This window comes from Choloepus didactylus, chromosome 7, assembly GCF_015220235.1.
Source record: "Choloepus didactylus isolate mChoDid1 chromosome 7, mChoDid1.pri, whole genome shotgun sequence".
Taxonomy (NCBI): Eukaryota; Metazoa; Chordata; class Mammalia; order Pilosa; family Megalonychidae; genus Choloepus; species Choloepus didactylus.
The window spans coordinates 101,661,623-101,685,237 of NC_051313.1; the positions used below are offsets into that span (position 1 = coordinate 101,661,623).

The 23,615-nt window shown below is 35.7% G+C and overlaps 1 protein-coding gene across 3 annotated transcripts; it reads left to right on the forward strand.

The window, feature by feature from the left end:
- The first annotated feature begins 294 nt into the window (after positions 1–294).
- On the forward strand, positions 295–20,933 carry LOC119539683 (cysteine-rich secretory protein 2-like). Of its 3 annotated transcripts, XM_037843384.1 has the most exons (10): positions 295–602; positions 1,787–1,902; positions 6,727–6,756; positions 9,209–9,279; positions 12,924–13,040; positions 13,859–13,946; positions 16,764–16,909; positions 17,306–17,400; positions 19,320–19,408; positions 20,309–20,933. In XM_037843384.1, the coding sequence occupies exons 4-10, from the start codon at positions 9,211–9,213 to the stop codon at positions 20,434–20,436; spliced, it is 732 nt and encodes a 243-aa protein (XP_037699312.1). In that variant the 5' UTR covers positions 295–602; positions 1,787–1,902; positions 6,727–6,756; positions 9,209–9,210; the 3' UTR covers positions 20,437–20,933. The 3 variants fall into 3 exon arrangements, with proteins under 3 accessions (XP_037699312.1, XP_037699311.1, XP_037699313.1); XM_037843383.1 differs by lacking the exon at positions 1,787–1,902 and having other exon boundaries at positions 296–602; XM_037843385.1 differs by lacking the exons at positions 295–602; positions 1,787–1,902; positions 6,727–6,756 and adding an exon at positions 7,935–8,014.
- The last annotated feature ends 2,682 nt before the right edge of the window (positions 20,934–23,615 follow it).

The window sequence follows — 23,615 nt, forward strand, 5'->3', positions numbered from 1 at the left end:
AAATCAAATTTACCTTTCACTATTCCTATACCAGCAGAATGTGTCTTCTGAGGATTAGGATTTTAATAGCTGACCCATCAGTATAATATACTGCTGTATATGAAGTTAAATCATATTTGGGGAGTATCTGTATCTTATCATCTAGCAGAGGCTGTGCACAGAAATTTTGGGGTTGCAAGAGTGTGGGTATAAGCTGGGAATACCTGCACCTCCTGGGGCCTTTGGCAAGGAAAGTTTCTCTAAGAGTGCACGTGCCTGAGGGCTGTTTTCCCCTCAGAGACTCACTAGCTTGCTCCAGGGAATGCAGGGTTAAGAAGCTGCTTGCACTCTTTCTTATTTGTCTGCTCATGCATGTAATCACTTTGAAAAGTCACAGTCACTTACTGAGCGGTTGTCTGGCACAGAGGTTTCTTGGATCCTGCACAAGACCTCACTTCCTGGGGACAGAGGCTCTCCTGGTGGCACTGGTCAGCTTGGACCCTGCAGTGGTTGGCAGGCAGTGGCTCTTGGCCACCCCAACTCCAACGATTGTTTCCTTCTCCACAAAGTGAAGGGGGTCCACTTGGCAGCCGCTGCTGGTGCTCACCCAAGTTCAGCAACCGGTATGAGCAAAGTTCAAAAGCCCTAATATATTTTGTAATTGTTTCAAGGTTTTAGGAGCAGAGATATTTAGGAGTTTTTCTCTAAACTCTGCAGATAAGCCAGGACCTTCCTTAGTGATATTGAAACCAAGAAATGTAAATTCTTCTTTTGCTATCTTAGACGTTTTTATATACCCACTTGTTAATAAGATTTTAAACACTTGTTGTAGTGTAAGTAAATGTTATGCTTCTGTTACATTGGAAAAAATATGTCATCCACATAACCTCTACACCTGGTATTTCTTTTAATATATCCACTACATCAACAGTAAATAATGCTTGACTATTAATGAAAATTTGAGGTAAACTTGTCCATACCAATTGTTTTCCTTCCCATGTAAATGCCATTAACCAGTAACTTTCTTTTGTAATGGGATGTGCCTAGAATCCATTTGATAAATCCGGTGTAGTTTTATATTGTTCTCTTTATATCTGGGTTAATTTCCCTTTTGAATGTTGGTTTTGAACTGTTATTAAAGGAATAACTTCACTAACTGCCCTAAAGTCTGAAACCATCCTCCAAGATCCATTTGTTTTGGGAACTGGATAGATGGGGGTATTCATAGAACTATTCTGATGTTTTATTAAATCATTAAATCTATTCCTTGTTTTATTAAATCATTTTTTAAAGTCTATATGGCAAGTTTTGCCTTGTAATTTATATGACACTGCTTTTGTGGCTATGGTGCAACAGTTCCTGTTGTAATATGAGGAGGAATTTTTCTATAACTGACCTGATTTTTTCAATTTTGCCATAAGGAATTATATTTATGTAAAAGTAACCTTAGTTTATCCTTCCCTTGATCAGAGAGGACTGAACTCTTAATAATATCATTTTTGTATTCCTCAAATGGTAATTTAATATTAAGTTCTACTTCCCAATTTGTTGTTCTAATCCAAGGCACAGCCTTAGCAGTTATTAAAGCATAATCCAATTCTATGGGCATGACTTGCCCTGCAACCTTATGTCCATCCACTTTAAAGGTTAAATAGTACATAAGCACTTTTTGTTTACCTTGGATAGTTTGTATTTCCTTATAGTCTACTGGATCATCATCACTTAAAAATTCTTTTGGAAAAGAAGAAATCTCCGCCATTGAGTCATAATGTTCTTTAAATATTTTGTCCCCATATTGGACCTGAAGTTCCATTTCAAGATGAAGTAGAAGAGGAAGGACTAAGTGCACAGTCCTATTATTTCCTCCTGACCTTCAGGGCTGTAGACTAATTTGCACTTCTCTGTCTTTTGACTGGTTTCATTGTAAGTATTATTTTTGACATTCTCGTTGTCTATAGGGATTTGGAAAGCTTCCCTCTAGTCAATCAAACCACTGAGGATGATTCACATTGGGTCTCAGATTATAGCATCTCAGTTGTCTTGGAAAGATCTTCTCCATGATTCTGAGGTTGTTGGTGTTTCAGCCTTGAAATATTTCTTGATCCTGTTGTCCTCTATTACCTCCAAAGTTCCATTTCTAGGAGGAGGGGGCACTTGTAGAGGTTGTGGAGGATGTTGGGACAGATGCGAGTATTTGAAGGCTCCTCTAATTCAAATCTCTATTTTTTGTTGTCTTCTTCTGTTGCCTCCCTGTTGATTAGAACAATGTTGAGATCCTGGTGGATGCTGCATTGGTTGTCCAAGAATGTTAAATCCAAGGGTTTGATATACTTCACTGACAATTTCAGCAATAGCACTTGCTTTAGCATTATCATCTGGAAGTATGTCTAATTGGGCTTGAACAGCAACCACTGCTGCTTGTCCTGGAAGCAATGGTTGAACTGTGCCACTAACTAGGGCATAGTCATCGTTAGAGAATATCATCCCCATAGTAAAAGCCACTATAACACCATCAGAATTAGCAATATCCTTCAACACAGTGGGCAAATGATGTAATGCCAAAGTCTCATGAGCTCCTTATTCCAGTCCTGTGCTTCTTGGTCTGTGACATGCAATGTGGCATGTGAACTTAATAAAGCATTAACAATCCATCTTCACATAGGTCCATTGTTAATAAGCATTACACCTTCGATAGCTTGCACATTTCATCCAAGCCATAATGCCATGGCCCTTGGGTCATTAGATGTAGCTGCTACAAGAGCTCAAAGATGATTCATAGGCAAGGCTAATGCTCTGGGTTGAGGTTGCACAATAACCTCTGGCTGAAGGGGAGGATTTTGTGGCTGAGGAGCCCCCATGGCTTGCCACTGTTGAAATCAATATGTTATTTTTTGAGACATGCTAGTTCTTGTTGTGTCTGCTGCTTATTTTTTTTTTTTTTGCATTATTATGTTTTTACTGGAAATATAACTTGCCACAAAACAAGAAGACAGAGTATGGCATTAATGATAATCATGTGGGTTGACTCAATGCATCATGTTGTCGTATATTGGCATTTTTGTTTCTCAATCCCACAGACACAAAATATCAGCATCCAATGCCCTGTAACAGCAAAGAATAGTGGTGGTAAAATGCATTAAAGCTTAAGTCTTCAGAACAAAGGATGCTTTCCATAAGCCAATTCAGGATTCTCTAAAAATGTCAGGACTTCATAAAGTACTATATTGCATACTATTTTTTAAAATATGGAATGGAAGCAACTTAAAGATATATATGATAGCCTTTCTTGAGATGAAAATATGTCATTAGTATTTTACTTTTTTTTTTAAATTTTATTTTGAAATAAATTCAAACTTACAGAACAGTTGCAAAAACAATACAAACCCCGTACACAGAGCTCTAGCATGCCCTGATCCCCCTCCCCTGATACCCCGATCCACCAACTTTAACATCCTGTCACACCACCATTTCTTTCTTTCCCTCCCTCCCTCCTTCCCTCCCTATCTATCATCCATCATCTGTTGCTCTGTCTTCTGAACATATGAGAGCTAGCTGCACACATCCCTGAACAAACAATATAATTCACATATACATTTCCCATGAACAAGAACTTTCTTTTATGCAATCCCATTAAGCACAGCTAAGAAGTTCAAGAAATTCAACATCGATACAAAGCTTACATTCTATATTTCCTTTTTTTTTTTTCTTATGTCTCAACTGTGTCCCTTTGAGCTTCCTGTCCTCCATCCTCAGATCCCATCCAGGAACATCCTTGGCATTCAATTGTCATCTATTTAGACTGTCTTTTTTTTTTTTTTTCCAATTGTGGAAACATATATACAGCCTAAATCTTCTCATTCCACCCCCTCTGTAGCATTCCATTAGTGGGATTAATCACATTTAGAATGTTGTAATGCTATCACCTTCCCACCTCCCATTACTAGAAATTTCCTCAAACAGCAACCCTACACTCATTTCTTAACTCCCCATTGCCCCTTCCCCCACTTCTCATAACCCATACTCTACTTTTCATCTCTATGGTCATATTCTCTGGCCATGCAGGGTCACTCCCAGCCTGATGCAAAGATGGCTGAATGGGATGTCTCAACCCCACCCCCCACCACTTTTCGCACAGCTCCACCTTCCCAGTTCTGGGACAACTAGCTGTGTATGCACCCAAGGTCACTGTCCACGGCCGATATAGTGGCATGTGCATGGTGCCATGGGATACACTCCCAGTCACACTGGGTTTCCTGGTGCAGCTCTGGGCTGTGGGTACAGCCCTGGGCAGGAGTGTCTCCAGCCCGCTGGGGAGCTGGCTGCAAGCAGTGGGGTTTCTTTCTCCTTTTGGCTCTCCCCTCTGCCCCCCGGCCCTGAGGGAATCAGCAGCGGTTTATCCTCCATGCCAGAGAAGTTGGCACAGTCCGCTCCTGCCATGCTTCACTGGGCGGTTCTCACCGTCGTTAACTGCAGCCGCTCCTGGGTTTTGTTCTTTGTTTTTTTATGCCAACCCCTGGTTTCTCCACACCACAGCACGGCCGCAGGGCTTTCAGCTGGCTCACTCACTCGTTTCAGAATGCAGACTCCTGGTTTCACCAAGTGCATGGTCCCTGTGGTTTTCGCAGACTTTGTCCAGCTGGTGCATCGCTGAAACTGGTGTTCTGGGTCACTTTCTGGTTTTTATCTAATATTTTTCATGGAGTTGTTTTTTTGCCCTGTCTCACCTAGCCACCATCTTAGGTTCTCCAATCTGCTGCTTATTGAACAGTGCTAATTCAGCCATTGTCATGGGTAGGAAATGATGGCTTAAATCCTCCCCTGGCAGCCAATGACCAGTATATAATGGCCCATGTCTATATACTCCAATTAAAAATGGTACATCCCCTAGTTGGCCATTAATTGTGCATAAGAAACATTCAGTAAGATATCTGTAGTTAAATCAACGTATCCAGGTGCAGCAGTATGGGCTGGGTGTGGTAATGGCTATCCATTTACATCCTAAAGATCAATTTGAATCCTAGTAAACCTGCTGCCTACTCCCCATGGCCCTGCATCAACTCTTACAGTAAGAATATCCTGATGCCCTGGAGTCCTACCTCCTGATAGCCCTATTAACACTTGTAATACTGCAACTTCTAAATTATGAGATTGAGCCATTACTTTAAACAGTGCTTACAGTCCCTAGGGAAAATTAACCTAGGTACAAAATCAAAATTGTTCTTGTCTCAAGCCACACATTGGGCACCCATTGTCATGGGTTCGTCTCTTTACATCTCAAACCTATGATCATCATTAGAAAAGACCTAAGCCTTATCGGGTCATGATTCAGTTCGGGCTTCATCAAGTAACCTCCCACTCAATTAACAGTATACGGACAGACAATAGTTTAAAAGTAAAGAGCACTCAGGACAAGCATTCAACTTTAACACCTTTTTACTAAAAGGAGGACTTCAAGTAAAAGGAACAAGTTTACAAAGTAAAAATTAATTGATACATTACAAAGCCTGGGAGTCCCTGCTCCTCCAGACACATCTGGACAGGAGATCAGAGAACTAACCTTTGTCTGAGTTACAGTGTATTTACAGCATTTTTGATTTACATACAATCAAATCACATTCTATTTTTATATTTGAGCCACAAGTGGTAAATGATGAAATGATGCAGCTTGAAACATGCAGTGGATCAAGATCAAAGAAACACACAGTGTTTACAAGTGATTTACAGATGGTAAATCACTTACAAGTGGTAAATGATGCATCTTGAAACATGCAGTGGATCAAAAATCAAAGGAGGGTATCCACAACATTATTCTTGAGACTTAGCCTTGAATGTCAGCAAAATTCTACTGCTAATATTTCTACCAATTAGACTATGACCTCTGTAAGAGCAGACTTGTATGTATACCTCCCAGTTAGCTAGTGAGATACAAAGACCCAGATGTTAGAACATTTTCCTAAGGTTAGCCAGAGAATCTCTGCTAAACCGGCCTTGAATACTTGAATCTCTGATTAAATTATATTTTTTTATTCTATGACACCTAATAGGAAAAATGGGTCTTATAGACACTCCTGAAATTAGCAATTGAATCAAACAACATGCATTTATGAAAAGATCTTATGAGGTCAGCAAAATATGAGGCACTGCAGAGGAAAATAATAAAAATGTCAATATTTCCATTTATTATTACATGATAGGCATTGTATTAGCTGTTTCACTTCAATTATTACTTTTCATTTCAAAGCAAACCTATGATGTGACAGTTCACATTTAACAGAAAAGAAAAGTGAAGCTCAGAGGATTTCCTAGACCTGACAGTTTCCAAAGACTGTGGTCCTAATCAGTAAGCTGTAGATAGTTGGTAACTGGGAAGAAAAAGTCATAGAAACTGGGCCATGAGAGTTCAGCTATAAAGCATGATCCTGGTTACCTTCACAGAAATTAACCAGCCCCCGTTGGTCAGTGTAGAAATTCTAGGCTAGGATGGCTGTGTGCAGGTTCAGGTATACCTAAGAGGGAAGGACTGTTGAGGTCATGGAGGGCAGGTTTACTTATTCATGTTAAAAAAAAAACTATGTGGGAAACAATGTCAGACAACTAGCAAGGTGTGAAGCTATTGCTATGAAAAATCCTGTTTCAGAGCCTGGTTGACTTAGATTTACTTGCATGACCAAAATTTGCTAAACTATGAAATATGAATAATATATATATACTGCTCTAACTTTCTTTCCACCTCCCTTCTGCCTACAGATAAAGGAGATACTTCATCAAAAACACACAGTAAGCAATAACTCATTTATTTGAATGTTAACATTTTATTATACCAATATAATTTTATCTTGCCAATGGTAAAATGATATATTTAATAAATTTACCCATGACTTTCAAAATTCTAGTGCTAAAGTTTTATTGAGACATGATCTCAAGTTAATTTTACTCTTTTAATGTTAACAAGGTAGATATAGTACTGTTATTCCAAAACATTTTAATATCAATTTGATATTTAAATGAAGTTTTTATATTTCATTCTAAAATAATTATAATTATTTCCTGTATTCATGACTTTTTGAAACAATTATGCTATAACTACCCTTTTTATTCAATTTCTTTGGACTCTATTCTCAAAAAAAAAAAAGTAAAAAATTGCAAGCTTTGGATTCCTTTGGGCTTCAACTTATTTTGACTTTAACATGCACTACAATTACCTCTAACAGAAAAATGAAAAATATGACTATGTGTATATGTTTACATATATTTCCTTATTAAGGATTTTTACTTCTATTAACACATATGGTTATATATTAATACAAGGATTATGGAAATAAGAATGGAGTGTCTCCATTGTGCTGCGACAATGATTGCTTTTTCCCAGTTGAAACTGTCCCTTTCAATGTGCAGTATCTTTGAAGTCATAATTGGATGCAGGTTCATTTCTGACATTACTTAAGAATTTACCATTGGCATAGGTTAACTTTTCTAAGCATCAGTTTCTTCATCTATAAAATATAGGCATACCTACCAAGGAGAAATGTTTTGATTGTGAAATTAGACATATTTTACATATACCATCAATAAATGCTCATGAAAAGGAGAAAAATTTCATTGAGGATGAAAGGAATACATGGAACAGGTATTAAGTGTCTACTATTTGTAAATCAAGAAGGCCTAAGAAGTACCTCAGATAAATTTTTGGCATTTTCTTTCCCTCCAGAAAATTGAGGATACCAGTAACACTAAAAAAGCAAATCAAAACATCTCCCCTTTAATCTACAAAATGAGCAATTTTTATGACTAATGGAAGGGAGAAGAGTGCTTCCTAAGTGGCCTGGTTGCTTATCTGGAAGACCTAGGACTTTTTGACAGATTGAAAAACAGCGTGACATAGGCAACCAAATGCTGAGTGTCTTTTAAAAAATTAATGAAAATATTGAACAATCTTTGTACCAAATCATGGATGGGCAAACTTGAACAGGCTATAAATTCTCAAAACAATCACTATATTTGCATTCTTTCCATACTGGGAAATTTGAGAATATAGGTAAGGAAGAAAATAAACAATTTCTAATCTCACTATCAGAGAAATAACCACTGATAAAATGTTGGTACATTTATTTCTCTTTAATCACAACCCTGGAATCTTGATTAGTCTAGTGTAAATTAAAGGACACAGAGTTCTATTCTTCATGGAATGTAACAAACCGTATTAGTCAGGGTTCTCCAGAGAAACAGAGCCAACCAGATGTATGTATGTATGTGTGTGTGTGTGTGTGTGTACAATATATGAATATGTGTATGGATATGTGTGTATGTATGTATATGCATTTTTGGTTGTGTGTATATATATGTGTTTGTTTATTCATTCATTCCTTCATTTATTTATTTATTATAAAGTGTTGGCTCGCATGATCATGGGGCTGGAGTGCCAAATCCAAACTTCATAAGGCAGGCTGCAGACTGGAAAATCCAGTAAAGGGTGATGTTGAAGTCCCTAGTCCTAATTTCCCAGAGGAAACTAGCTAGCTGGAAGTTCCTGCAAGAGCCCATGTTGAAGTTGAGGTAGAAATTCTTCTTCTAACTTCTGAAAACTTTAGTTCTGGCTTTTAAGACCTCCAACTGATTGCATGAGGAGATTACCCATATGCTTTGTTGATTATAGAAGCAATCAACTGATTGTGGATGCAGTCAGCAGATTATAGTTGCAAATCTCATCTTCAAAACACCTCCACAGTAACAAGCAGGCAGTGTTTAACCAACCAAATGGACACCATAACCTAGCCAACTTGACAACATGAAATTAACTTCACACAAACCAATAGAATGGTGCACAATGAAAATAAACTCTTCAAAAAATTGAGATAAACAATGAACGACAGTATCATCACTGACTATGGAGGCATCTTGTTTTTCCACATTTTCTTTTTAGTGGATGTGGGGTTGATGGAAATGGGCAAAAAAATAGTGTGGTATGTCTTTAGCATTTATAGTTGCAACTCCAGGGCATCAGTCAAGTGCGTGATTTGTTCTTTACTGTCCCTATCAGAGCAAGGCTGGCTCTAATATGATTCTACTGGCACCATATGACAGTTATTCTCTTAGCACATTATTAATGAATTTCAAAATCAGTTTCTTTGGGATATCCAAGATCATTACATTGGTTTTTCCCCTATTAGTAAGAAGTCCATGTACTAAATCTTTCAATGCAGACCTTCATTCTCTTTTACTTACCTCCCAGCAATGGCTTTACTCCAAATGATGGTGTCTCTGGCTGCTGTGTTGCTTACATCTTTACCTGCTGATGGAAAGGTAAGGTTAAGGTGGAAAATCTTTCACAGTTGACAGACACCTTGCAAATTCCCAAATATTTTATTTTCCTAGGCTTCTCCAAGCAAAGACCATGAAATGGCTCAGCGTAAACATTAGGAATTTATTTCCTTACAGTTACAGTCCAGAAAAATGTACAAATCAAGGCATCATCAATGTGATGCTTTATTCCCAAAGACCAACTGCCAAAAATCCTTGGCTCCTCAGCCATGCGGCAAGGCACATGGTGGCATCTTCTGGTTTCTCCCCTTCTCTTCTGGTTTCTGTTGATTTCAGCTTCTTGCTTCCATGGCTTTCTATGTCTTGCTTCTGTTTATAAAGGACTCCAGTGATAGAATTAAGACCCATCCTGAATGAGGTGTGTCAAGCCTTTACTGAAATAGCCTCATCAAAAGTTCCTACTAACAGTGGGTTCACACCCATAGGAAAGGATTAACTTGAAGAACATGTTTTTCTGGGGTACATATAGCTCCAAACCACTACACCAAGCTACTAGAAATATCTTTGAGAGTGGAAGGGACAGCAGTGTCTGATACATCACAAAGTACTCATTGGTGGTCCAGGACACTTAACATGATTATCTAGGGCTATCCAATACAATAGCCACTAGCCATGCGTGCCTATTGAACAATCTGAAATGTACTAAACTCCAAATCAAGATGTACTGTAAGCATAAAATACATGCCAGATTTCTTACTACACACAGAAAACCCAGAAGGTAAAATATCTTGTTAATCATTTTTATATCAATCACATGATAAAATGAGATAACATTTTTGATATTTAGTTAAATAATGTATTAGTTTCCTAGTACAGCCATAAAAATTACCAAAAACTTGATACAACAGAGATTCATTCTCTCATACTTCTGGAGGCCAGCAGTTTGAAATCAAGGTGTCTGCAGGGCCACTCTCCCACTGGAGGCTCCAGGGGTCTCATTCCATGCCCTTCTCTCCTAACTTATGGTGGGTGCCAGCAATCCTTAGTGTTCCTGGCTTGTGACCACATCTTTCCAATCTCTGCTTCTGTCTTCACACCACTTTTTCCTCTTTGTCTCTCCTACTCCTCTGTGTATCTCTTACGAGAACACTTACAATTGGATTTAGGGCCCACCCAGATAATCCACTATGTTCTTCCTTGAAATCCTTAATTAAGTACATCTACAAAGAAACTTTTTCCAAATAAGGCCACTTTCACAAGTTCTAGGGATTAGGTTGTGGACATATCTTTTTTTTGGGAGGGGCACCATTCAACTCACTACAAATAAACTACATTATTAAAATTAATGTTACATTTTTTAATGTGACTACCAAGAAAGTTAAAATTACATATGATGCTTGAAATACATTTCTATTGATCAGCATAGGTCTAGAAGTCTGAAAAGCTAATAGCACAACTCCTGCCCCAAGATCTTTTCTGATTTCTTTTACTTAATCCATTCAATGTCTTCACATAGAAAATTAGTAATATATTTATATAATGCTTAAGCTAGAATGACTTCTACACATGCCTTGTCACATTTAGTTTTTATAGTTGTGTAAGACTAAATATACCTTTTTTTTTAATAAAAAATAAAAAACCTAAGAGTCTTAGTGTTTTGTTTTATTATTTTTTTCATGATCTTACAATATAGGGACCAGATCTAATTATTTTAGAATGCTATTTTGCTTTAATAAATCCAGGAATAGAGTCAATCATCCACTTCAACTATGAGTGTGTATGTGCCCATGTGAACTGTTTATCTCCTGATCAGAAAGCCTCTGAATTTGAAGAGGTTTGGCTATTGCTTCCTATACCCTTCTTTAGCTTTAGGCTTTCCAACCAGAGAACTCTGACACTGGATTCAAAGTTCATTTGGCATTCAAAAATATAGTTATTATGTCACTGAAATCAAATAATCTATCCAAAGACAATTTATCAACCCATCACCTCATGCTTCAAATAGTTTGCTCTCTTTCCAAGATATTTTCCCCAAATATAGATTTCCTTTCATAGCCCTTTGAAGTACACTGTTATCTATCTGGTCCATCTCCTGGTCTTCATTTATAAAATTATCAACAAATGGGATATCATTTGGTTCTTGTCACCATTAAATGTGTCCTGATTAGATATTGTATATACACTCTGCCCACAATGATTTTCTTTGCCTTCTCACAATACCCAGAAAACTCCTATTCATCCTTCAAAATGTCAGTCCACAATTATTTCTGAAGCCTTTCTTGAAATCAGGCAAGAAGAATCCATTCCCTCTTCCTCCATATCTAGTACATCCCTCCTAAAGTTGTAGTTATCAGCTAGTATTGTAATTACTTATTCATGTCATACTTGCTTATTAATTATTTTGCATATTTCCTGTCATCTAATAAAAACTTTATTGATATTTGTAAAAAATAATAAATGCATCTCTTCAGAATTTTCATCCATAAAGTTAGATGGAGCAAGAAGCAGGAGATATTTACTTCTCCTTTCTCAAGAATTGACATTTTACATGTTTTGAATTAAAACTTTAAGAAGGTTTCAGAGGGTCAGTAAGAAATATCCAGGCAGTTATTTTACACCTTCATGTAAAGAAGAGACCAGCCACTGCTGATATTCAAATGTGCATTCCTTCCAATGTAGGAGTCAGCAGCTAGGAATGTACTAGCTCCTGTACATACAGCAGCATTCACTAACTGCCCCTGTCCTCAAGAACATGACAGACAGGCAGGAGAAATGAATGATTATGTAGATAATGTCCAAATAGAAACTCAGTAGGGAGAGGGGAGCTTGATAACTTGTTTCAAGGTGTTGGGGAAAATCTATGATGGATAGTGTCCCTTGGTTTAGACTTACATTAACTTTTAAAACTTTGCTCATCCCCATATAACATCATACTCTTGTATAGATTTAGATAAGCAAATTGCTTATCCCTGGTGTTGGTTATTGACACCTGCCCCCCACACACTCTGGCCTAGACTGCCTCCACACACACAAAAAAACCGGAAAGATCAGCACTTGATTTAATAACTTGTCAGTTATTCTTCTGTTAATAAAAAGATAAAAGTCAGTAATAGTCCAGTGATTGGATATCTTTGCTCCCCCCACATTGCCTTGGAGATTTTTTTTAACGTGGTAAACCTATCCTTTGGGTGACCCCCATAAGATCTGCTACATAATAGGTAGAACCACTTTACTAGAGTCTTGAATGTCAGACCTGCACAGAGACTGCACCTAAGCACCCTTGAAATCTAGGATAAGTCATGCCCCCACCATCACCAACTCAGTGCTGCAGGTTGAATGTATATGTGAATGCATATGTCTTAAGGAATCCTGTCGTCACCTCTGTGGACACTCATATGCCTAGAAAAATCACATTTACAACTTCTCTTGAAACCAGTAATTGGCATTTGTGCCTGCACAGAAATTTTTAATTGTCATGCCGTGAATTACATCCTCATTCCCAAAACTTCAAACTCTTTCCTTCTGAAAATTCATAGCTTTAGCTTAGAACCATAGGCAATTCTTAATTATTACTGGATTAAATTGAACCCTTTTAAAATAATCTATGTTGCCTAGGATTGATGTATTGACCATTACCTGAAATTTTCAAGTATGTAAAAAATATTTCTAATTTTGTTTCCCTTTAGAATCCAGCTTTTGATGCTTTGCTAACCACCCAAACTCAAGTCCAAAAGGAGATTGTAAATAAACACAATGAACTAAGGAAAGGAGTCTCTCCACCTGCCAGCAACATGCTAAAGATGGTAATAAGCAGTAATATAATGAAAGTGGTATGAACATGCTGTGAACTTGCAGGCAGCTGGCAGCTAGCATCTCCTAAGAACATTGTAGTTTTCAAATTCTGCCTCTCATTTGTTGTTTTATTTGAGCTGTTATGTGGGCAGGGCAGTATTTCTTATTTTCATTTTATAAATGGGTAAGTAAATTATCAAGGTTATAGGACTATTAAGTTGAGGAGGCAATATCAGAAGCCAAATCTTTGCACATGCAGTATAAAGCCATTACATTTTTCTATTCACTGTCCTAGTCTAGGTCCAAGAAATTCCCTTTCCCTTTAGAATCAGTGCCATTTGGAGTAAAGAGCCTAATTCCTCAGGCACAGTCATTAAGAGCTCAGTTCCTCCCATATGTGTGTAATGGGTTAGAAAAAGAACTGGGAAAGACCTAGGCCAGTTAATTACTTCTGGGAATATAATTAGAATACACTATGTGTTTACCATTATTCAAAGTAGGATCATTACTAAAAATTATTCGGTGTGGCTGCTGTGCTATCATAAATACTCTGAATATTATATCCCTTAGATTTTTCAACTCCAGACATACTACCTATACACTTCTTTTAGTACAGACAATGACATGGGGCAGATAAAAACACCAAAAACAAAACAAAATTTGAAAAACAAGACAAATCAATGGTAGAACCATTTTACTAATGATAATTAGATGATACTCGTACAGAAGTTTTTAAATATTGCAAATTAATCTCATATAATTACAAAGCATATGCTTTATTGTATTTGCATCATTATATATATATCTTTTATTTTCTAATGACTTTTAGGAATGGAGCAGAGAAGCAGCAGCAAATGCCCAAAAGTGGGCAAACAAGTGTACTTTACGACACAGTAATATGAATGACCGAAGAACCAGTACGTAAAACACTAAATATTTGTTGAACAAATGAACCAAAAAAGTACTAATATACTATTCTATAATGTTGCATAGTTTGTGAATATATGTTGATTATACTGTTGTCTTTTGAAAGTCAAAGTATCTGTAGAGAAATAATTACAAGAGATCCCATTTTGTGCTTATTGATTGTTTACATTTTACAAATAATTTCTCACACAGTATCTCATTTGTTCCTCTGAATCAGCTCATGAATAAAGCAGGTCATGTATCAAATGTTTTCCAGTTTTAAATATTAGAAAACCAGGACTTGGGTGGAAAATGGCTTACCCAAGAACATGCCTGGAAAGTCATGTCATATACTTGAAATTTGAAACCAGGACAAGGCTTTCTGACTTTTAACCCACTGCCCTTTTGTGATATTATGTAGCCTTTTTTTTGTTGTGTAATCTGTTTATTTTCTGTACTCATAAAATATGTTAAAATGTTCCTGAATTTTGTTCTAAAAATGGTTAACATTTTTTAATCAGAATAAGCATTTTTGGCTTTATTTATTTTTTACTATTTTCTTTTTAAATTTTTTGCACCAGTCAAATATTTTTTATGTATTCGGTTCATACAATACATGCAATATAATATTAGACTAGAAATATAAAAAACAGACATTCTACTATCAAAGAATATAAAAACTGAAAGAAAAAACTTATATGTATGAACTATTACATAAATATTTACTTTTTTATCAAAAATGATATACATATAGACATGTCTTAACTTAAAAATTTTGAATAATTTCCCTCTTTTTCAATGGGATAGCCATTATATATTCAGTGATATGGTTTTAATGGAATTATGGAACAGTGATGACTACATTCAGTAGAAGATTGAAATTAATGGTCCTGAAGATCCAAGTCTATTGTTAGACTCTCAGTTTCTTTTTTTCTTTAATTTTATTTTTATTAGAGAAGTTGTAAGTTTACAGAAAAATCATGCAATAATAGAGTTCCGATATACCCTCCCACACACATAGAGTTTTCACTATTAACATGTTGCATTAGTGTGACACCTTCATAAACACTGATAAAAGAATATTATAATTATACTATTAAATATAGTCCACAGTTTTCATTACGGTTCACTGTTTGTGTTGTACAGTCCTATAGTTTTTAAAATTTTTTATTCTAGTAACATATATACAATCTAAAATTTTCCCTTTTATCCACATTCAAATATATAATGTGGTGGTGTTAATTACATCCACAATGTTGTGCTATTATCACCACCTTCTATTACCAAAATTTTCCATCATCCCAGACAGAAACTTTGCACCAATTGAGCATTAATTCCCCATCTGCTACCCCCACCCCAGCCTCTGGTAACTTGTTTTATAGTTTCTGACACTATGGATTTGTTTGTTCTAAGTATTTAACATAAGAGAAATTATACAATATGTTTACTGTTGTGTCTAGCTTATTTCACTCAATACATTGTCTTCAAGGTTCACTGTGTTGTCAAATATATCAGAACTCCATTCCTTTTTATGGCTGAATAATATTCTATTGTGTGTATATACCATTTTTTTTATCTATTCATCTATCGACGGACAGTTCGGTTGCTTCAATCTTTTGGCGATTGTGAATAATGACATTATGGACATTAGTGTGCAAATATCTGTTCAAGTTCCTGCTTTCAGTTCTTTTGTGCATATACCTAGACATGGGATTGTTGGGTCATATAATAATTCTACACTTAACTTTCTCAGGAACTGCCAAATTGTTTTCCACAGCAGCTGCATCATTTTACATTCCCACCAACAATGAATGAATGTGACTATATCACCACATCCTCTCCAACACTTGTTATTTTTCCATATTTTTAATAGTAGCTATTCTAGCAGTTGTGAAATGATACCTCATTGTTGTTTTGGTTTGCATTTCCCTAATGGCTAATGATGGTGACCATCTTTTCATGTGCTTATTGACCATTTGCATATCTTCTTTGGAAAAATACCCATGCAAGTCTTTTGCTCACTTTTTTTTGCATTTTTTTTTTTACTTTTTTTTCAATTAAATTCACTTAGTTTCTTTTTTATCTCTATTAAAAGAAACATCCAGAGTAGTTTACACTTTCTTTACAAAGCATGTCAAATGTAAATATTAATTGCAGCAGTTGAAAAAATAGAGAAAAGCTTCCACAATGAAAAGCACTTGTCTAATTCTCTGAGGAAGGAAGGCTTGGCTTTGTGACATTCTGATTTGATGATTAAGGTGAGTCCCACAAGCTTTGGAAAATGCTGTCCCTTGAGGTGTCATTTGCCTCTTGGTTGGGGTTCTTAAAAACTGACTATAAAGCTTTGTATCAAATTTCTTGCAAAACCACAATCTAAAGATTTATTCAGGTTCCTATAAGTGAAAAATCTCTGAAGTGACTGCATGAGAGCAGGAGGGAAAATACAAGAATTGGTCTCTGCCTTCAGCAAGCTTAAATACAAAACTGAGAGCACATGAGGCATCAACACTTGAGGAATTTAAAATGTAAATAAATGCATCTTTGACAGTCCAGGAAGAGGAGAGATTTTTAAAGAAAGAGGACCCCTCAATATACTCAAAGCTTTCCATGATGGGACGGGCCTAGTCCATCAATGCATTAGAGACAACTGGCACATTTCAACTGTATAGCTGAAAACGAACTGAGAACCCCTCCATATGCACTAATCAATAGTTAGCAATTATGGCTACTGTATTTGAAGGCTAGCCACCCTTTTTTGTGCTTATATAGTCAATTTCTTTTGCCATTGAATGCCTTATTTCATTCGTGAGTGATCTGTTCCTTCTTAGACACAACATGTGGTGAGAATCTCTATATGTCAACTAACCCTACTTCCTGGTCAACTACAATCCAAAGCTGGTATGATGAGAATCGCAATTTTATCCATGGAGTAGGGCCAAAAAATCCCAAAGCAGTTACTGGACATTATACACAGGTAAGGGGAATGAATGAAATCAGCTCTCCCCCAAATAACCCTGATATAGAAACCTCTAAATTTTGACTGACTCCAATATTCAGTTTGGGGTAGGGGTAAAAGCCTGAGTAGTTATAGTATAGTTTTTGCATTTGGCTTGTATTTCATCTATATGCTGTCATTTTTGTATCTGTGACCTGCAAAATTCTTGATCAGAAAGCATACTTCATATTTTTCCAGCAGTCTAAATGGATTAAGTCATGAATATACATGAAAATTTAATACTGTAAACATCTGTGAGTTTGATTCAAGAATTTAAATATTTCTGTAAGTTATATAACAACAAACTACCACATAAACATTCTTTCCAGTTTTCTATCTTCTCTAATGTGCTCTCGTATCTTCACTTATGTGTAGGTTGTTTCAGACAGATCTTCCCGTGTTGGATGTGGTTTTGCCTACTGTCCCAATCAACTTTTAAAATGCTACTATGTTTGCCAATATTGTCCTGCGTAAGTGCACACCATAGAGTTTAATATTAAAAATGCCATCTGCATTATTAAATAATATTAATAACATTTAAAAATTCTCATGTCAAAAACAAGCCAGAATAAAAACTGTATTTCAGTAAAGAGAAGGTGATAAATTTTCAGAGATGATTTCTAAAATTGAGAGACATTCAGCTTCTCAGAAATAACAACTTAATTCTATGATTAAACACTGAAGCTCTCTTCATGTCTAAAATTTTTTGTCTTCCCTCTAAAATGCATTTCCCTAGCCTAGAGTTACTCCATGAGTATATGCATTGTGCAGTTATCTAGGCTTGATATTATCAGTTCTTGCTAAGTTCACCCACTAATAATGTGGAGGCTTGATGGTTAGCCCAGGGGTATGCCCAAGGTAGCAAAATATTGTAGTGATTCTCGCCATTTCTCTTCAAATATTCGTACTCCTACTTATCTAAAACCCCTTACATTATTAACATTAACTATTAGTTCTTTTTGGCCTCGAAGACTTTTCAAGATTCCCTTAATATGTTTCACATAGCCCAGAGAAAGTCTTCTCAAAATTTTTCACAGTAAACTTCCTAAATGAACCATCTCTTAAAATCTTGATTTATAGCTGGAAACACATACTTGCTTGAGCAGTATGCTTAAAGTTATTCATAAAAAATACAAGAAAATAATGAAGATTATGACTACATTATATATAGTTATGAATATGTTATAATCATATAATTTGTAATGTTTTAAAGTCCTTAACACTGGATGCAGGGAGAGCCCACAAATCCAAGCTTCCTACATGACTTACTTTGTGGTTATAGATAACCCAGGGAGTGTGTGTCCAATTTGAGAAGTATAGCATTCAAAGTCAATTTGAAGCCAGCACTTGTTGTGGTTACATAGAGAGAAGTGAAAGGTCATAGGAGAATGCATACAATCTTAGTGCCTGGCTGTGAAAGGGGGATATCTGTGCCAGGCATATGGAGTAAGATTTGGAATGAGTAATGAGGGAAAGCAGGACTGAGGTAACTTTCAGAATATTTTTATATCTACTTCACAATTTTTCCAAGGCTATCACACATACAGTTATATTCTGGGTGGAGACTTAGTTCAGATGCATTGCATTGCCACATTTGGCACTACTGAGATTTGGGCTCCCTTGTATTTTATGATGAAAATGATCAACAGGAAAATAATCATCAATGAAGTACATGCTAATCACTGTAAGACCAGCACATTCTGAAGATTAATGTTGATCAAACTTTTTTTTTTAAAGAAACTAACATTCTCTTTTTTGGTAAACAAAATATCCCCCACAAAACAACTCTAGAAACTCACAAATCTTCCGAAGCTCCCCGCCCCAAACATACCACCGATACTTGAAAATCATCAATGCTGTCTACAGGCAACAAAAAAATATCATGGAGCTTTACTTTCCAGAGTTCATATTATAAAGATTATGGCATTTTTTCAGCTTTCAATATTAACCTTTATTGTAACATTGAGTGTTATATTTCCATACTATGACTCCCTTCCCCTCACCCCAGGGGCTTTTCCTGCCCCCCTAGGGGGTGTGTTCTATCCCTAGCCAGCACCTTGGGGTGCATGGCCTTAGCAATGCTATTGAGTCTACTGGGAGATAGAGAAGGTATTGCCATATTGAAATGTATTCTGAAAGCTTTATACCGTACTCACCCCCTTTCAGTTGCTCAGCCTGTGATATTATGGTCAAAGAGATGGGTCAATGTATGTAGGACTTTCTTATTTCAGATTGTTATCTGAATTGCACACTGGGAATTTTAATTTTTCAGTTTTTTGACACAATTAAAAACATTGAAAAATATGTATATTTGGTGACGGATGCTAATTTGGAACATAAACATAACAGCAAAATAAAAAGAATTTAACATTTTTATATCAAATTTCAGGGGTAATATTGTGAACAAAATGTATACCCCATACCAGAAAGGAATACCTTGTGCCAGTTGCCCCAATCACTGTGAAAATGGACTCTGCAGTAAGTTTGAATTGATCACTTTCTATTATAATAGACTTGATGTTTCTTTTTTCCTTTTAAGGATTAAGAAATCTCCTGAAAGTAAACAATTTAAGTAATTGCTTTATGCAAAAGACAAAAAAAGTTATTTTACAGAGTGCATGTTTAATTATTTTACACATTTCAATGACCTACATGCTATTTGTAAGGAAAAGTGTAATACCACATGTAACATAATGAAACATCAATGCATTTTCATGATGAGGCTAAGACCATTAATAACATATATACACATATTCCTGGTGGAATCATCAAAGTTAATACAACTACAACAAAGGTAGTAATTTGAAAAATCAAAATATATAAAAATAAGTGTGTGAAATCACATTATGACTCAGGACAGGGACAACAAATATTACCATTTCATTTGTGAATGACTTCATCATGATGAATTCCTCACTTTTTCCCCATAGAGGAATTAGAATCATAGTATTTGCCTTAATAAATGATCACTTTTAGTTGACTGTAGTGTTTGTGTACATGTTTAATGACAAAATCATTGTCCATAGAGTGTTAACTCACAGAACTTACAAATAAATTGTGGCTAGTAGCTACTATATTGGACTCTGCAGATGCTGAGATTTAATTACATTCATTTTATTCTGTTTGCTGAGGGAGGAAAGTAGGTCAGTTCATTTTAGAAACAAGTCACCAACTTCAAAATAAAAAAGTAATGGATTAATCAGTGAGCTCAGCTAAAATACCTTGCATATGTCTCTCAAGAAGTGAAATGGCTATCATAGTGTAAGTGATGCTAACTTGTTTATTCCATATTACCCTCCTTACCAACTTTTAATTTATGGATTGTTTTGATGCTGTGGAGGAAAATGATAATGAGATGACTATTCTATTTTGTTGCAGCCAATAGTTGTGAGTATGAAGATTCCATTAGTAACTGTGCAGAATTGAAGGATACAGCTGGCTGTGTACATGCATTACTGAAAGAAAAATGCAAGGCTACCTGCAATTGTGAAAACAAAATTTACTAAAATATCCAACGTGCATGACGTGGGGCTAAGTAGACAAGGGCTAAATCATCTACTTAGATTTAATTGACATATACCAGGAGGGAAATTTAGGCATGCTAGTTACAAATTTGATTCCAAATAGTAACAAATCATTTTCTCCTGGATCTGCTTTTCTTTATAGAAATCTTTCTGTAGGTTAGCAAAAGTAATGTAGTCTATGATAACAACGTTAGATTTTGACATGAATTGGGCACTTCAAATTTAATGCACAGAATCAAGTTCAGAATTTTGAAAGTTTTATAACCATTGAACTTAGAACTCTGGAATAAAATTGAGTTATGTGTTTCCTGAAACAAAATGCTCAGAAAGTAAAGACTGAAACATCTTTGACTCTCCTACTACATGATTTTTCACCTGTATGAAGAACGAATTCAAAGATTTACATCTATGTTTGTCTTATGGCCTTCTCTTTGAACAAATGTAATCAGCTTTTAGAATAAAGAAGTTGTCTAAGCAAATACATGGATGTGATTCATGTACAATATTTCTATTATATTTATAATTAACCCCAGTTAGACTCATAGCACAAATAACTGATTAGACAAGGCAAAATTTCTAAAACATCTGCCTATTAAGTTAAATGTTAACCAAAAAAATTCTTAATTTCTATTTTTACTTGCTTTTGGTTTCCTACTGGTTTAGTCGTCAAACAGAAAAAAAAAAAAAAAAAAAAGAGGATTATCCTACAGCATATTCAGGCTTCAAGGAATAAACAGGAATAATAATAAATATCTTAGAGAGCTTTACATTTGTATTTTATTACATTCTCATTTAACATGATAACAACAGGGTGAAGCAGGCCCATTTTATAGATGAGAAAACATACACTAAAGATCTGAAACAATTAAATAGGAGTAGGAGAGGAGTGAAAGTAGTTAGAAAATGGGTCTGGCCTGACAGACAGTGAATTAGCACGGACTACTGATGACTTCAAGGTGAAATAGATAATCTGAATTTTTTGATAACTATAAAGAAATCGAATTTGTAATTCAAAAGTTTCCATAAAAGAAATTTCCAGGCCCAGATGTTCTCACTGTAAAATTCTACCAAACATTTAAAAAATTGGCACCAATTTCACATAATCTCGTCCATAAAACTGAAGATGAATACTTCTCAACTCATTCTTTAAGGCCAGCCGTATCCTAATAACAAAATCAGACAAAGACATTACAAAGGAAAACAAACCTACACATCTATAGCTATGATGAACATAGATCAAAAATTATAAACAAAAATTTAGTAAATTAATCCAACAATATAGTATAAAGATAACACATTCTGATCAAGTGAGACTTACCCCAGGTGTGCAGAGTTGGTCTAACATCCAAAACTCAGTGTTTCACCATATTAGCAGACTAAAGAAGAAGAAAAATTGTTCACCTCAATAGATGCAGAAAAAGCATTTGACAAAATCCAATATCCAATCCTGATAAAACTCACTAAACTAAGAATAGATCAAACTTTCTCAATTTGATAGAGAAGCTACAAACAAATCTACAGCTAACCTCATACGTAATAGTGAGACTGAATGCTTTCTCCCTAAGATCAAAAGGCAAGGATGTCCAATATCACCACTTCCATTTGTCATTGTGCTGAAGGTTCTGGCCAGTGCAATCAAGCAAGAGAAAGGCATCCAATGGGAAATAAAGAGGTTAAACTCCCTAGACACAGAAGATAGGATAGACATTATTATCCACATAGTGCAACCTTGCCGGAGATAAGGTCAATATACAAAATCAATTGCACTTCTAAATAATAGCAACAAATAATTGGAAACAGAAATTTTAAAAATAATAATAACAAAAAAAAATACTTAAGGTTAAATATGAAAATATCTGCACACTGAAAGCTACAATATATTGCAGAGAAAAACTTAAGTCCTAAATAAATGGATTGATAGTCCATGTTCTTGAGATAGTAAGTTCAAAGTTGTTAAGATGTAAGTTCTCCCCAAATTGATTAAAGCAAACCCAATCAAAATCCCAAGTAATTCCAAAATTCATAGGAAAATACAAAGTATCTAGAATAGCCAAAACTTGAAAGAAGGTGAACAAAGTTGGAGGGCTGATACTACCTGAGTTCAAGACTTTTTTTTTTTAATTTCATTTTGAAATAAATTCAAACTTACAGGGACAGTTGTGAAAACAATACAAACCCCATACACAGAACTCCAGCATGCCCTGACCCCCACTCCCAATACCCTGATCCACCAACTTTAACATCCTGTCACACCACCATTTCTTTCTTTCCCTCCCTCCCTCCCTCCCTATCATCCATCATCTATTGCTCTGTCTTCTGAGCATATGAGAGAAAGCTGCACACATCCTTGAACAAACAATATAATTCACACATACAGAACAAGAACATTCTTTTATGCAATCCCATTAAGCACAGCTAAGAAGTTCAAGAAATTCAACATTGATACAAAGCTTGCATTCTATATTTCTCTTTTTTATTATGTTCCAACTGTGTCCCTTTGAGCCTCCTCTCCTCCATCCTCAGATCCCATCCAGGAATATCCTTGGCATTTGTCATTATCTATTTAGACTGTCTTTTTTTTTTTTTTCAACTGTGCAAGCATATATACAGCCTAAATCTTCCCATTCCAACCCCTCCCTAGCATTCCATTAGTGGGATTAATCACATTTAGAATGTTGCAATGCCATCACCTTCCCACCATCCATTACTAGAAATTTCCCTTCACCCCAAACAGAAACCCTACACTCATTTCTTAACTCCCTATTGCCCCTTTCCCCACTTCTTGTAGCCCGTACTCTACTTTTCATCTCTATGGTCATATTCTCTGATACTTTCTTTGTGTTTACCATGGGGCTTAAATTTAACATCTTAAATCTATAACAATCTTGTTTTTCTTTGATACCAACTTAACTTCAATAGGACACATAAACTATGTTCCTATACTCCTCCGTTCCCCCACCTTTATGTAGTTCTTGTCAAAAATTACATATTTTACATTGAGTCCAAAACCACGGATTTATCATTACAGTGTATGTATTTTAGATCCTGTAGGAAGTAAATAGTGGAGTTACAAATCAAAAATACAGTAGTATTGGTATTTATATTTACCATGTGATCTTTACTGGAAATCTTTATTTCTTCAGGTGGTTTCAGTCAATTGT

What these genes read in the sequence shown, in the direction of transcription:
- LOC119539683 (XM_037843384.1), top strand. Translation starts at nt 9,211, where the DNA reads ATGGCTTTACTCCAAATGATGGTGTCTCTGGCTGCTGTGTTGCTTACA. An exon ending in CTTTACCTGCTGATGGAAAG is followed by an intron (nt 9,280 to 12,923) that starts GTAAGGTTAAGG and finishes GTTTCCCTTTAG; the next exon opens with AATCCAGCTTTTGATGCTTT. An exon ending in GTTTGCCAATATTGTCCTGC is followed by an intron (nt 17,401 to 19,319) that starts GTAAGTGCACAC and finishes ATCAAATTTCAG; the next exon opens with GGGTAATATTGTGAACAAAA.